Source organism: Artibeus jamaicensis, unplaced genomic scaffold (assembly GCF_021234435.1).
Source record: "Artibeus jamaicensis isolate MK-2021 breed Jamaican fruit bat unplaced genomic scaffold, CSHL_Jam_final scaffold_916, whole genome shotgun sequence".
Taxonomy (NCBI): Eukaryota; Metazoa; Chordata; class Mammalia; order Chiroptera; family Phyllostomidae; genus Artibeus; species Artibeus jamaicensis.
Genome location: NW_026522059.1, coordinates 58,985,196 through 59,002,500, shown reverse-complemented (window position 1 = coordinate 59,002,500; position 17,305 = coordinate 58,985,196). Strand labels below are relative to the sequence as shown.

At 37.2% G+C, this 17,305-nt stretch overlaps 1 protein-coding gene across 2 annotated transcripts in view; it reads right to left on the bottom strand.

The window, feature by feature from the left end:
- ZFHX4 (zinc finger homeobox 4) overlaps positions 1–17,305 on the bottom strand; it is a 190,907-nt gene that overhangs the window by 166,922 nt on the left and 6,680 nt on the right. For both annotated transcript variants that reach the window (XM_037145191.2, XM_053661080.1), the window contains exon 2: positions 1–648. This exon is cut by the window's left edge and continues 1,985 nt beyond it. In XM_037145191.2, coding sequence (XP_037001086.2) covers positions 1–602 — 602 coding nt within the window. In that variant the 5' untranslated portion in view covers positions 603–648. The remainder of the gene's footprint in view (positions 649–17,305) is intronic.

Genomic DNA, 17,305 nt, shown 5'->3' with positions numbered 1-17,305 from the left:
CCGAGGGATGAAGCAATATGAAAAGTATTGATGATCTGTGGGTAGAAAGACAGAGGTGCAGAAGCGGCCTGATCACCCTTCTCTCCAGCCGGCGCCAGGGAGTCCAGGAACATCGCTGCGGAGAAGAGTTTCCTGCTGGCCCCGGTCTGTGCATTCTGCCCACTTTCTTTGGAGTCCTCAATTATATACGCTGACCCATCAGGCTGGTAAACGATTTCCCCAGTGAGATTCTCCACGTCGCTGTCCTCTAGCTCACTGACTTCGCTCTCGTCGTCCTTCAGGGCGGGCAGGCGGGCGTTCGGACAGTGGTGTTCCATGTATTTCTGTAAACTGGGAAAAGAAGTGGCACATTCGTTGCAGGGGATCTCCTTGGCTGAGGCGACCTGAGTGGCAGCAGCATGCTCCATGCCGAAACCCAGCAAGACTTCACTTTTGCGCTCCTCCGTTTTCAGGTTGTCATCTGCGGAGCTGTTCTCCCTGTCAGGCTCCATCCCTGCAACTTTCTCCGGCACCTCATTATCAAGTTGTGTCGCTGCACATAGCTTTGATGTGCTCTGCCCATTTTCCTGCCTTGAGATAGGAGGGGAGTCACAGGTTTCCATGGCAATTGCTACATGGGGATCTCATTTCATCCAGCCTGTCAGGGACCTGGATAAAAAATAAGGTGAGAGAAGGCATTTTTATTAAATAATGACACAGCTCACTAATAGCCCATCACTAATTTACAGCAGCTGTAAAACTGACTACCTAAAAAGGTGAGGGGGAAAAACAAAACCAGCACACCTATCTGTCACAGGCAGACTTCGTGTAAATAGAGCAAAATAATGTAGATAGCTATCACAGGCACGGTTGACACCCTAGGTATTTTTGGAATTGCTATGCACATTCATCATAAACCTAAAATTCATATCAGTAGTCTATATCTTTTTAATTCCTGTTTTCTGAAAACATATATAATATATGTAAAGGCTTTAAAACCCCCCTTCACCATAATGGAAATGGCTTTCACATACAAAGGCAATGCATAAAAGAACATAAAAGAACAATACAAACCAAATAACTTGTACTGTTTAATATTTACCTTTTGTCTTATCAGGCAGTGCCTAGAAAGGGGGAGGGGTGGGAAAGGGAGATCAACCATATAGGAACCTTAAAATTAGAAATATTACAGTCATAGGCAGCACAGACCACACTCTTCTCCAGTTCTCATTTTGCCAGTAAATCAGCTTACTACAAATCTTCCTTGTGAAAAAGCTCTCAGCAGGTATCTGGCTGGCCCTGATGAAGCACCAATCACAATTCTTCCCCACACTTCAGTCACTTCAATGGGCAGCAGAACAGAAATTAATATTTACTGCAACCAGTCCTATCATCCTGGGGGACAATCACATTCACTCCATTTTTTTTTCCGCTGCAATATGTAATGAACACCATTTCAAACACCATTTTGATGTTATCAATCCTGGTGAGTTGCTTATCTCTCAACCACTGCCTCAATCAGCATCTCCCCTGGCTTAACAAATCATACGCAAGAACTACTGATGAAAATCCTTCAATCTTTTTTTAATTTAATTTTTAAAAAGTTTTTTGCAGCCAGGTGTCTTAGACCATAAACTCCCTTTGTTGAGAACAAGGTGGACTCTCCGAAAGCCATCTCACGTTCCGGCAGCAGGGCCCGGCACCAGGGGAAAGTTGAGCATGTACTGGTAGAAATGTGTTCCCCTTCTGTGTGTGAGTGTGTATGTGTACATGTGCCTGCAGCCCTCAGCTACTGTAATAGCAGCTTGATTGCAGCTTAAGCTTCTCTGAGTCCCTGCAGATCTCTCGGTTTGCAGAATGATGGCACTGTACACAACCGCTGAGTGGGCTGAAACTCTCATGTTTATTTTCAGCCTAGGACATAGGTTCTGTCTCGATTTTATGAAACAGGTAAGCAACCTCTCAAATCTCACAATCTGAGGGACTCATAACTTCACAGCAACTAGCCCCTTAATGTAAAAGTATCAACATTTCAAGTAGGCTGATAACTTTTGATACAAGAAAGCTTGATGTTGCTGTATTCTATTATATATTTTACTGGGTAGGAAAGACACGCAGTATCTCACCCTGGATGCCCTTACACTTATCGCATAGACTTCAACAGTGGCAGGGAGCTAAGAAGAAAACAAAACTCTGGGCTCATCCTATTACTAAGCATTTTAGAAATGCTTTATGAAAAGTTTTTATAGAAGAAAAGCCTCATTGAAGGTCACTGGTGTAATAAGTATGAGGAATAACTTCTTAATACTCTCCTGACTGTAATCAAATTTAATCTTGTCAGCTAAATCAGAGAGGAAGTGATCAGTGTATAATACATCAAAAGATCTGCAGAGATTAAAAATGAAATCAAAATTGGTTGTGGTATCTGCCATGGTTAAAATGACATTCTAATTGCTCACGAATCAAACATCACAAAGCTTAGTGTGTAATTTTAATCATTGATAAGCTCCAGGTTAATTATCTTCATGGCATGCATGCAGCTTTTAAAACCCTCTGAAATTATCTGATAACCATAAGCATGAAAACCTAATGATTTTCTAATTAGTCCAGAAACATAATGTTTACCTTTGCATTCACCAAATTGGCAAAAACAATGTATACATATGGAGGGCAGCCAAAATACCCAAAACACAATCTCCTGCTAGACTGACAGAAGTGAGGAAGGCAGTGATAATAGACAAGAGATTTGGAGTGAGAGCAAGCTGGTCGATAAAATTAAATTAATGATCCTGAATTAAAATGTGAAGTTCCAGCACCCAAGGTGTTTTTTTTCCTTTCCTATGATCAGATGACTTAGGCAGATTTGTGGGAAATGATTCACCTTAATTACAAAAGTGAGAAAAGTTCCCGAATACTTTACAGCTTTGTAAAGGAGTTTCTGAGCTTTTATTTAAATTCTGTTTTGCTTATACTCCTACAACAGTTCTCAGGCCACAAAAAAAAACTTGCTAGAATTATCACACACATGCTGAGTACACCTTACAGAGAGATCTGTGATGTGTAGTTAATAACTTCGGCCGGATGCTGAATGGGATCTGCAATGTATCATCTAGATATTACTCTGTATGGAGTAAGCCTATCTGTTTATTTTACCAGAAGTAACTTCCAAAAATGTGACAACGTTGTTGCCATGTAAAAAAATTATGAAAACTATACTAAAGAATCCATCACAGGTCAAAGCAAAATGGTAGGACATATTTTGTTAGAATATTCCCACAGAATTTTACACAAAATTGCCTATCAATTTTTCTCGATAAGTTATGCATTAATCAGAAGCTAAGTCAAATATATGTCTTCTGTACAATCAAATTTACATTTCATTGCAAAAGGAACAATGACAAATTTATCTGAATTGATAGTAACAGATTGCCTGATTTGTTTTAATTCATAGGTATTGACTATTACCATGACAATGTTCACCAGTATATTTTGATGAAATCACTTTAGTTTGTGGAGTTAAAAAATTATTTAGATCAATATGTGCAGTGACAATGTCCATATATTTTACATATTGATGTCATGCTAAATGACTTCATCATCACTGATGTCAGAGAAGATCTTTTTTTTCCTTTATCAATGGGACCCATTTAGGAAATTTGCACTAAACTTTTATAAGTCCCAGTAAAAGACCACAAAGACAACCATTTAACTTGAGCCACAGAATTCATTCCAAAATGACTGTGTAACAAGTAAACTCACTATAAAAGTTGCTTCACCATTTAATCTGGTTTCTATTTCACCAGATCTATTCACCAGATACTGGTCTTCACCAGTATCTATCTTCTATTGCCAAATATTCTATCTATAAAAATCCCCAAAGTCCTCAAGAAATTCCAAATTAAAAAACAATGTATTTTAAATGTTAAATTCAGAACAATACATACCTGCTGGTCTGCTTAGAATATGAGTACACATTTTTGGGGTATTCTCAGTAATTCACGTAATTCATGTAAATCCCTTTTTCAGAACTAATGCGCGACACACAGAAAAGAACTTGCACTGCTCATTCTGCCTTGCTTTCGTCCTGCTGCCTACGCTCTGCTCTGCCAAATGACCAAACCCACCTACAAGCAGCCCAGCTAATGAAAGGGGTACTTTCTGAACAATAGAAGAATTCCTTTGCATTCAGAAAGCAAAGTTCCCATTAGAACCCAAAATCAGACAGGCCAGTTTTACCTCTTTTCTTTTTTAATAATCCTACAAGTCTATTTATTGACATTTATTACACAAAATACCTCTGTTTTATAATTGAGATTGCCCCAGCCCTCCTCTCCAGTCCAGTGAGACAGTGTTTGTGAAATGATTAAAAAGAACATGATCTGATCAAGGGGACAGAATAATGGGAAAGGAATGCTAGGTTGGCCTCTGCAAAGTGCTGGGAAAAAAGACATGGGCTCCCCTCTGCCTATTGTTTTTATTCTCCTCTGCTCTATAGCCATCTCTTAACACTCCGAGTCTTTATTTACTCAAGTTTAAATGGGTTAAAAGTTGCCCACTTATAAAGTAATTTGGTAACAAGTTCCAAATCCAAATAAATAAATAAATAAATAGCTTTGAATTATATCAAGTTTCCAAAAGGTCATCACTGTCTCTGCTGTGGCCTTTTCCCCATTCCAAATCCTCTATCAATATGTCATAGTGAGTTAGGCAAAGACAAAAGAGAGGTGCAGTGTGAAAATGGCACATATATCTAATCCTGACAAAGCAATGAATGGATCTTCACAAGTATAATTATACTTGTTTATTTGTTGCCACGTATAGAGAACTGATGAAAAAATCTATCAAAGTGGTATTATGCAGACACCAAGAGCTTCTTTTCTTCGGTTGCTAAAGACACATTGAGGCTTAAATTCCTTATTGTTAAATTCAGAGGAAAGAAAAAAGTTTTGGGCTGGACTTTTTTTTTTCAGCAGTTGCTGACAGATCTTTTGTGTACTAGGCTGTATTAGCTCACACAACTACCTCATTTCTACTCATGTTAGAATTCATAATTATAAACTACTGTACAGAAGCTTTTAAAGGGTGTGGCAGGCTGACCAAGGGAAGAGGGCCTTTTTCTCACAGCCTCTCTTTTGATATATCAAAACACAGGTAAAGTCACGTCAGGGTGCAATTTTGATGTCTTTAAAGTTGGTTCTGGTGGTTTCCTTTACTCAGCTTTCTCTGCAATTTGATTATTTTAGTATATATTCAGTATCTCATCAATTATTGTATAACTTCTTTCCCATTGCAGCATTAAAAACATTAGCATGAAGAAAGACAAATTCAAGGATGTCCAAGGATTGAAAATATGAAGCAAAATATTCTAAGCCCAACTATTAAGGAGCTATTATGTTCCAATTGTCACTAAATCAAATAACTTCACAAAAGCCTGTTTTTAGAGGAGGTGGGGGTGGGGAGTTAAATAAGCTTTTTTATTTCCTTGCAGGATAGAAATATATCAAAGTAAATGCAATGTGCATAGTTAATGTTTGTGAGCTTTACAATTTAAAACAGAAAAGCTGTAATTTTTCTTTGCTGGCAATCTGGAAACACTCTGGAGTTAATTACAGCTGATTCGGAGTGAACCACACAAACAAAGACCAGTCTATGTCCAGACAATTATGCTGCTTTAACCAGCTTAGAGCTTCCTGCTGATGCTCCAGGGCTCCTCTGCACACCCTCTACCTTCCCAGCACGAGGAAAATGCTTCTGCAAGAAGGAATTAATGAAGAGAACTGCACAAGAATGTGTGACGACCTCTCTTGACACAGCAAAAACTTTCTACCCATGTCACAACAAAGGGGAGAAGGTAATTAAGTTTGAAGAGAAGGATGTAACCAAATATATAAAGCATTTAAAACAAGCAAATGTTTAAAGAGGGAACGTTTCCCAAGACAAACATGAGTGTGCAAATCAACTCAGTCATTTCCCCTCCTTTTTCTCATTAAGATCTAAATTAGCTATCGAATGCAGATTTACTTTCTTCTCCATAAACAGAACCTTGGTGATGAATGTTCAGTGGTCTCCTTTCTCTTTCATTCTCTTTCTCATTTTTTTCTCTTCCCACCCTCAATTTCCCTCCTCTTCTCACTTATCTCTAAACCTTCATGGACTTGCTATGACAATGACAGATCCTTAAACATATATGTCAGAGCTCTAAAAACTCAAGCAAGGTACACTTTGCCAATGACTCCAGCACTTCTTAATTTGATTGGTTGTGGGAAGTAGGAATTTTACTCAGTTTTCTTCACAACTTTAATCAAACTCCGGTTACTTTGTTTGAGAGAAATCAATAAACTCTCCTTAACCAAAGTTATGACTCATGTTATTTGTTTGCTGCAGGAAAAACTCAAAATCACTGACCAAGATGGGCCCAATACTTTATCCTCTGTAAACAAACTTGGTAGTTTTAATCAATAAAGTTGATTTTTAATTCTCTTATTCATTCTAATTGAACATGAAGAGTTTGCATTGATGTGAGACAAGGACATGAGTTGTAATTATGTTCAGTTCCTCGGATTCCTTCTTTGATACTGTTTTGCTAGTATTCCAGCTGACATTGGGGCTTTGTGGTGATTGCTCCATTAAAGAGTAAGGATGTCCTAATCAGCTAAAGCATTACTAGAAAGCTGTTGTTTGCCAATACTATGAGAACACACCAGCTTTCTTTTTTTTTCCCTTTCTTTATAGGAGAAGATGCCTCTACATGTCAGTTACCCAGCCCTACCTCATTATCAATCATCCTCCTTTGTCTCATCTAAATAAACATTAATCTATAATAAGGGCCAAGAATAGTATGGGAAATATAGAATCTAAAGAACTTGGGACACATGGTCATTAACTGAAGGGGGGTAATGGTGGGGACGGGGGGGTAGGGTGGAGGGGAATGAAGGGGGGATTAGAACAACTGTAATGGCATAATCAATAAAAATAAATTAAAAAAATAAAAATAAATAAATATTAATCTATAAATCAATCAAGTATTATATTAAAATACATATAACTAAAGTCTCTGGAAATACTAAAAGGTTGTATAAATTATACCCAATTTTACAAAGCCTTTCCATAATGGACAGAATCATTTTTCCCTTCTGAGAAACCTTTTCCTTCAACCCTGACTATATTTGAAAGTTCAAGTAAAATAACATTTCTAAGTATAAAGCTTAAACATGGAACTCTTTAGTTTTCCTTGGAAAAACATGGGCTACTATTTCAATCATTTTTAGAAATTTATAAATCATAGTTGCCATGTTTTCCATATGTTTATATTTCTAGTCTTTAAAATGCAATTGGCTAATCTGTCTGGCATGACACACAATCTAAACGTGTTCAGTTGGTAGTGTTTTTGAGTTGTCATACAGGAACATTCTAAAAATTCATCTTAATTGTTTTTTTAAGGCATATATAACTATGGAATATTAGGCTTTTGAAAGAGATTTATCGAACTAGTGAAAACTATTCTGCACATATATATATATATCTTGTATACAATGTGAAGACAATATATTCTAACAGATACCTGTATTTTCACCTTCTTTGCCTATTCATGTATAAAATTCATTATTGATCTACTGACAACTATTTAAAAGAGAAATAATTGTATAATTATTTGTATTTCATGATTTCTACCAATATAATCTCATAGAAAATATAACAATAAGTGCAATAATATAAGTACATTCTTATTATTTTAAAAATGTCATTCCTTGTAGGCTAAATCTACCATAATTATTTTCATAAAACTAATCACAGGTCAGCTATTCAAACAATGATTTCAAAATAATTTTAATGAAGAAAGTTATATACATAATGTCTAAATCCCTGTTACATAGCAGCTAGGAATGAATGGCCAGAGGGGAAATAGAAGCAGGATCCTTACCCTTGCAGTCTAACAAAGAACTTAATACAGGAGGTTGGAAGCAAAGGAAGACCATCTCACCCACTAACTCAGCAGTCCTAATCCTGGTTCAATAAGATTTCCAGGCATTCTGAACAACCCAAGTAATACTATGACAGTGTGTGTGTGTGTGTGTGTGTGTGTGTGTGTGTGTGTGTGTGTGTTGGGGTAGGGGTTGGGAGGTGCTTGAATGTCTGTGTGTATCATCACCACTAGCTCAGAAAAGGAGAACATTGAGACTGTGTGTTGATTCCAAGGCCTGGAAGGGGAAAAAGAAGGGGGCCCATAGTACCTAAAGAAAAAGTCCATAAAATTACTTTGGTTAATTGCCTGTCTCCCTTCATGTATAGAAAATGAACAGAGTATAGAGCAAGATGAAGATTCAGGCTAATAGACTCCCCACACATACCTATATTTGGGTTGTCATGTCTCCCCAGGGGGAAGCTGGCATCACCTTTGCCTGTCAGTTAGTATATAACTCCCTTACTCACTCTCTTGCCACACAGGGGATCCCTGGCCACCCAGCCTCTGACTAGGGGGCTTCTGGCCATATAGGTGCTGGTCCCCTGGCCTCTGGCCACTCTGCTCTTGCCACCCTTGCTTTTTCTCTCGCATTAGAACTTAGTACTAATAAAATTTTCCTGCAGGCTAATATGCTTGCTGATCTGTAATTCTTTACTGGGTCAGCAAAAAGAACTGAGTTTCTCCTGTAACACCCCTACTGAGAGCCTTTTACTGTACAATACTTTTAGAGGTTACCAAACAGAAGCCTCTTTTTTTTATATCTCATGTAAATAGTTTAATTTATTTTATATGAAAAACCACAGTAGGACTAACAAGATCGAGGACATAGTGGAGCGCCAAGTTTTCTTCTGGATGACATATTGGAAAGTGTATGTTTGATCCTAAGATTAGTTGGTTATTTCATTTCTATTATGGAGAGAATTTTGTTTAGGTTGTGTATGTACCTGTGTGTTTTGGGCCTGAAAGTTCATTTGACTGCTGTCCATAAGTGAAGTGAGCAATTCAGAAATTAACTCTTGTGTTTTAAATGTATGAACTTTAATTAGATTTCATTATAAACAAACAAACGTCAACCATAATTATAAGCTCCTTGGTTTACCCACATATTATCCCTTTTCAAACAAACTTGATGTCAGACAAATTAAAATCAAGCAGCCAGCAATTTTGAGTTGAATTCTACATGATCTGCTGGTAACCTGATTACTTTAACTTCAATATCATTACAGGAAAAGTATTTCAGGAAAAATAATGACAAGAATTCCAAGTGGAGACAAGCTTAATTGTATTGATTCAAAAGATGCCTGTTCATAGGAACCATGTTGAAGGAGTAATGTTATCTCAAATCTACAGTTTCTATTAAAATAAAATTGTCCAGAATGAAAGAGGCAATTAAGATTGGTGTCTGCAGAAAAAGAGATACTAAACTGACTAAATAATTATCAGGGCCCAATTATCTTATACTTTAAGTAGCAAAGTATCAGTGAGGAGCAAGCACCAGGCATAAGGTTTGCCGGTTTATTTACTGACTGGTGTATCTATTAGGACCAAGAACAAGTGGAGCTGTCAGGACATAATGAAGGTAAATGATTAGTTAGCACCAAGCCTGAACTCTTCTTCAATGCAATAAGAGTTAATTAAAGTTTACCACCAACATCAACCAAAGCAGGATGTTGATCAGGTTTCAGCATTAAGTGCAAACAGACAATAGTTGCCAGCAATTAGTGCAGCTATCAAATGACATGCAATGATAATTATACATTTAAAACAGCTAAAGACCTGGGGGAAAAAAACTAATCAGCCTCTTTGACAACAAATACTCAAAGGGCAGGAAACAGGTATCAGATTATTTCACTTTAACACTGTAAATCAATAGAATTAAACAAGAAAAGGTTGTATGGGTACATTATCCAAACAAGAACAGTACTCTGGATCCAAAATGAAATAAATCTGCGAGTATTAGTCTATCAAAGATAGGGACTTCAGTAGCTAAAGAAAATAAGTTACTTTTCAGTTAGTTTCAGAAGTCTATGTAAACAAAGTGGAGCCTCTTGGGTGTGTGGAAATTCAACAATACAGCAAGTATTGCACCATAATTACTGTAACTTAAATTAAGTATTAACTTTCACTCTCAGATAATGTCAAAAGTACTTCTTGCCTGAATGTCACCTTTGAGTTCTCAAATATTATCTCCCTGAAAAGATTTTAGGTGTTGGGGTGGAAATTCTGTTAATGCAGCTAAATTGAAAACAAAAGCCTTTCTACAAACTATGTCAGTTTTTCCTTGATGCCATGCAGACACAGGACTTCAACCTTGCTGAAATCAATGGACCTGCATAAAACACATTTCTTAAAATAATTTTAGTTCAATCACCTCTTTCTTTTCCATTTCTGGCCTGCAGCCTAGAACAGGTCTCCAGAAAAGTACCCATCCTCACTTCTATTTTCCCAACTAATTGTGTTACGCTAAGGATTTGTACCCAGGGTTGCCTAATCTCGACATTTCCCTGGAGCTAAATCTAAGCCAGGGCCAACTCCCAGCACAAAAATGTCTCCCTCCAAAAGCCCTTTCACCCCCTTCAACACTCATACCCTCATTGGTCCTGGCATTTTCACCTCAGCCATGACAAATGAGCTGATGACTCTGACGTGACTGCACAGGAGGATGGCTTTATCTACAGATATATCATCAACTCTCATCACCTTCTGCTAATATGGCTCTTCTGGTATAATGTGTTGTGAACATTCGAGGAAATGTTTGTGTAAATACATGCACTTAAAGTCATAAGAGACCAACTTCATCAAAAGTAGAAAAGGGAAGCCAGAGTGGGTAAGACTCAGTCACTGAACGCTGCTTTGGGGATTTAAGTAACACTGCTCAGCCTCTGCCCCACTGCAAAACGGCCAGCTGATGGTCTCTTAAAGGTCCCCGCCCCTCACCATGAGTGGCAGAAGCAGAGCAGAATTTGTGAAGTAACACAAATAAATCCTCTCAGATAAACATGACTAAGCCATCACAAGACTATTTCTTCATTTCTACCCCAGTGTGGGACATACTTTAGTCTAGAGCCCTTAGTTTCCTATGTTATTAAATCTCTCTAAATTCATTTCAGTGGAGGGAAGGATTGTCAACACTCATTTTGCTCCAAGATGATTGTATTCTTCAATTAGAAAGAAGCAATATTTTCTGATATTAAATGTGAAACTCTTCAAGCTTCAAAGAGAAGGGAGAGTGAAGTGTTTCCATTTAGCATAAACACTACCCATAGGTTAAGTCGGAACCCAAGTTCCAGTTCCATCGATCTAGTTATGCATACCATGGAGATGACAGGCCAGATACTTGTTACACCCTCTTCTCTCCATCTGAGGACACCCAGCCAATTCCAATCCACTGTAGCATGACAGACCTCAGGAAAAGAGGTCAGGCTTTGAGGAAAGCGCTATTCACTCTTGGATCACCCAAGGAGCTCTTTATTCCTGTTCTTACTGGCATCCATCCTCCTTACTAGAACAAGAACAAAGCCAAGTGCTCGTGTGAGGTTTATGAATAAATCAGAGGTGAGCCACTTTAAGTGCGGCTCACAATTTCCCTGTTGACAGTGAGCACTTAAACAGGCTTCTATGACCAGCAACTTCTCGCCAAGTGCAATGATTCCTAATCTGCACCCTGCTTCATTCTGAGAACTAAACAACCCATCCCATTTTTCTGCAAGTTTTCACCTTTCAGGCGGTTGTTGTCCTATCTCTCGCAGCTTAGCTTTTCAATCCCAGAGCAGACAGACTGTCCTAGGACCATGATTATATCAACTGAAAAATCTTCCTTTGCTGGGAAAAATGCCACCGATAAAAATATTCTTCAGCATAACAGAAATCATCCCTTATTGATAGTATAGGTTCTTTGGGTAGGGGAGGAACTAGGCCAACTAAGGTGAAAAAAAATGTTAAATAATTTGCTTCAGGGAATACACACACACACACACACACACACACACACACACACACACGAGATCTCATCAGCTATATTCTGCAGTTATGCAATATTTCCCAGGAATTACTCTGAGCTTTAGTTTCTTTATGGGTTAAACAAGGGAATTGTTCTATATCCCTTCTGACTCCAACAATCTATGCTTCTACTATAAAAGCCATGTAGCTATTTAAATTGTGCTGGAAGATAATTTTCCTTATGGAATGTTCCAAAACAAATTCAGATGTTTTTAGAGTTGTATATTTCTTATCAGTACATAGATTTCAAGAGGAGAGGCAGATTCCAGCTGTATAGTAAACTGAAGTTTCCTACCTATATTTTAAATCAACTTTCATCTATTATTTTCATTCATTCAATAGACATTTCTTGAGGATATTTTCCAAATATTTGCCAATAATGTCCATAACTGTGAATACAGTCATTAAACAGATGTGAGTGCTGTCCTCACGGAGGCTGAAATTTTTTGAGGTTACAGTTAAATGAACATCATGAAAAAACTAAGATGCTATTTGGTTTTTTCCAATGAAATATCGCCTTACCCTATCAGTACTCATTAAATACTTTGCCTTAAGTAAATGTGCTTCCAATGAATTCTCAAGTCCAAGGCCACTGTAAATGACCACCATAGGCAATGCATCTACTTTTATTTTTAAGAAAAACTATAACAAAGATTGTGAACCAAACATACAGAAATGTGAAGCAACAAGCTAACTCAAAGCAGAGAAATTACAATTCAAATATACTTATATTTCCCATAAAAATAGAAACAATAAATGTGTACCTCACATGTATCACCATGGGAAATTATGATGAGTTAAAAAAGTAAAAACACATAATAGAAATCCATTTTAATTTAGATGGTTCAAAAGATGTATTTATAAATTTATTAACCTTAAAATGAATTTTATCATCTTTGAGCCTGGGTCTTCCTCCACTGAATAATGCATTTCTATAGAAAGATAAAGAACTGTAATTTACTCCAAGAGATAAGCCAGGAAGAGACTCATAACTTGGCTATAAAGTCTCCAGAGAAAAATTGAAGGGTTTTATAATATTGCTGGATTATTAATAACTGGATTTCTTCTCTAGGTTGGTATAAATTTTGATGTACAGGGTAATGTGTAACACTATCAATGCTCCTTTCATGGCATATCAAAATATCATAATAACAATTATACAAGTAGGTATTTCTATGGCCTCTAATCCAGTTTTGGGAAATCCTCTAATTTAAAGTATTCAAGCAGGCTAGGTCAACTTCAAGACTGAAATAAGCTTTGTGGTCTCTTTTAGTATTGTATACAATAGACAGCCTGGAATCTTGAGTTTATGTGGATAGACTAAGGTCTGAATTATTTAAAAACTGTTTCTGTTATAATTTGCTTATTAGATAAAAGACTCAGAAATGCATTAAACATCTAGAAGCCCCTTGGAACCAGAGCAATGTATGAGGATGGATGGCAGATAATGTGGTAGAGGACTGTCTGCCTAGATGCCATTGAGTGTCAGTGAGAAAATATGAGAAGAATACTACTATATGTATGTTCCCCCACTGCTAGGCATGCCATTGCATAATCCCTAGCTCCTTTCCTCATGGGGAATGGGCATCTCTGCTCAAAAAATTCAAGAAGATTTGCTTTATCAAATGCTCTTTAGTTGAGCATTACATGAAAACCAGCTATTGAAAGTAAAGAGAAAGGGAACACAGGGTCTCCAGCTATGTCACATTCACTTACTTTAATGTTCACAATACTTTAGTCTTCTGAAATCTCTACAATAATGTTGAGGAAAAGAAGCTCAGAAAGATTAAATAACTTGGAGAAAGTCATCCCTAACAAGAAGTTAACCCAGCTGTCTCATAGATCTAACACAATTGCTATTGGTCATTGAGTTGTCAAAAAAAAAAAATGGAGTAGATTTTCAAACATCTAAAACTCAAGTTAAAATAAACTAATTTAAAAAGAAAAAAGGAATCCAAAGTAAACACATCAGAGAATATCTAGTTTTAACTAAGTGTCATTCTTTCTATATACTATGCTGCCTCTGAAACTTCACAGCACTGTCTTTGTTTGCTGTCCTTACACAGAATAGAAACTTGTTCTTCTTAACACTATATATAGTCATGGTGATTAAGAATGCATTTTAAGTCACTGAGATAATTAGTGTTTTTATGAACCATCAACTCTTCTTGACCATTCAAAGCACCTGGTCTAATCTCCTACTTAAACAAAAATATGTTCAAAATCACAGAGGTAAACGGCCATCCAGATTTTATCTGTCTTCTTGGAGTAAAAGAGAACTTGCTCTCTCAGAGGAGATAGTGTCACTGTTGGGTCACTGACATTTTTCTTTTCCTAATAGTGAGGGTTCCACTATTTCCACCATCTTCACATTCAGTCAAATAAAACGTATGAACAGTGAAAGGACAGCAAACTCACAGTTATTAAGAAATAATGAACAATTTTCCAAGCAACCAATATAGTTGCATTCCACTGGTCCTAGAGTTGGGATATCTGGGTTCTTGTGCTGATGTCCTAACTTGCTATGTGACTCAATGTTTATTTCCCTTGGATTCTGAAGCCATGCTTTAAAATGAGATGGTTGAACTGAAGTTTTAAGATAGTTTCCAGCTTTATCAGTTTGTGTTTCCAGTTGCCTTATAACCCTACCTGCTCTTTGGTTGTGATCATGCTGTCCAGTCCTTAGAAAACAAAAGAAATTTAGTCCACAGAGGAAAAATTTCACAGGCCACCCCTATGAATATGGATAGGGAGGAGACAAACTAAAATGGAAATACAGTAGAAGCATGTGTGTGTATGTCTGTATGTCTGTATACACACTCCTACTCTGCATCTACTAAACCAAAAGAGATGCCTCATTCTCAACTAATTAGTGCTCAGAATATTGTATTACCTGCATTATTTCTAAATATATGTGGGGAAAAGACTAAAGGTCATATTTTAGAGAATCCACACTTCCTTTCAGGTTTAATGAACTTACTTTTGGAAATGAATGAGCTTCTTCAGCTTACTTTTTCATGCAGGCAAAATTTAAGATTCTCCACAGACTTCCCTCTCACAAAGTTTTGTTTTGTTTTGTTGTTAACTACACAACCAGGTGGCATCCACCAGCTGATGACTTTTTGTATTTTAACACTGTTAAAGCTATGGATTTCCTTTCTTCTTTATAGTGAAAGAACAAAATTTTATGGACAGTTATAAAATGCATATTTTAATGCAAAAGTCAATTTTCTCTGATTAAAATGATTTAGGTCTGAGTAAATACTTGCAGAACACTTACTGGTTTTATAGCTAGGACACAATGGAACCTATAAAGTTCGTCTTTAGAGGTATGTGGTATAATGAGTACCATTCAGAAGTTATCAACTGCCCACTGTCCTATCACCAGGACAAGCAAACATCAGAAATAATCAATCATCTAAAAATATGATGCTAGTGTGTGAACCCCTGACCCGGATGACTAAAACACCTCCTCGGGACTTGTCTGGGACCAGCAGGGCACTATGGCATATTAACAAAGACAAGCCGCCCAAATTCTCAAAATTTATTTATTTTTTCTAACGTCTAGGATGTTGAAGTGGCTAATTATATCAGGGGTAAGCTGCTTCGCAAATAGGACTTTAGTGTCAAAGCTGTTTTGAAGTTGTGTGCATACATTTAAAAGGACCTCCAAATGACCAAATTTTATTTCACTTGCAAATCTTTGAATGAATAAATATGGGAGTGGTGAACAGCCATTTCTGGACAGAGGGTTTTATGTCAAATGTGAACGAACCCATATCAAACTTTCAAGGCAACTTGTGAACCTCTGACACTAGGGAATTAACAGAACATCAAATCCAGCAAGATCACAGGGGCACAATCCTTATGCAAGAAAATAATGCCATTGAGCCCTCATTAAAAGACCATTTTGTCTCCAGCCATCAAAGACTGCAAGTGCATGAAGAGCTTGGTTATATCATCAGGGATAACCCAAACAAGTGCCAAGAGCAATTGTGCACTTAGTTCTCACATGTGTCCATCTGTTCACATATAAACAGATATTCTGCTTTCTGTCTGATTCCTAAAATCTTGATATCAGAATGCCCTGGGCTTTTGCCCATTTCCTAAGAATGCAGACATCACATAAGCTACTATTAACCCATATGTGATCCACATCCATGGTGGCTGGAAACCAGCCAGGTACAACACATGGTGCTTGGTTAACAATGTCTTAAAATATAAATGAATTTATTTTTTAAATTAACACATTTTTCTTATGGAAATACCTTAATAAGACCTTCTGCATGTAAAAAAAAAATAGCCTCCATGTGGATTTTTTTTGTTCTTTTAAGACATTTTGCAAGCGTATCATAAAGTTAACCATAAAAGTTTCTGAAACAATCCAGAATTTCTTGACAAATTTTTAAAAGGACTCTAGTAAAGAATTTTGGGGACTTTATATAACAAAGATCAAACACTTTTCCTTTACAATATTCTGTTCTCAGGAGGCAACCCTTATATTTTAATTTACGTGAAAACACTTCTGATTTCCCAAGTTTCTACATAACCATCTTAATAGCACCGCAGCCACTGAACTGCTACAGTGATGGAGAGAATCGAAGTTCTACAACCTAGCAACCAAACAAGTTAGGTTAATACCAGGTGGAACCTTTCACTCCTGCTCTGGGGGCTCATTTGTGGTGACCCCAAACCTGAAAAAGCTTGTTTAAAATGTACACATATAAATAATTACCCGCACTGCATTTGATTTACAAATGTACAAAAGAACCAATTCCCACCTTGGAAAGCATCTTAACACTCATGGCTTTTTAACTGCCATAATTGTGGCTAAAGAAAGATCATTTAGAGCCCTGACCACGTTATCAACTGATAACCAGTTATAGTCCCTAAGTAGTGACAGAAGAAAGCCCTATCGCAAGTGTTTCCGAGAGTGAATGTCCAGTACTTGACCACTTTTAAAAAGACTTCTCTTTAAATGAAATACACAATACACCCACAAGGCAACATGAGATGAATGAAATCCTAAGAAAATAACTCTGTCCCCTCTTGTGCTATCCACTCCCAGCCACAAGAGCCAATTGGCCATCTACAACATTGCCCAAAGTCAGTGTACACAACTCCTTCCAGAGTGAAGTGTTCCATGAACCGAGACAGCTGTGGATCATCAACGGAGGGGAAAAAACTCCATGTATGCCATCATGAACTAAATTAAGTATCCACACCGTACTATTGGGCTTTTCTAAAATAACTGTTTTTGCCAGCTCAGTGCTAGGAATTCCTGATACCCAATAGCCAATATTTGACCAGCCTAGCATGTTTCTGAACTCTTCAACATACAAACCTCTGCTTAACATCTAGCTA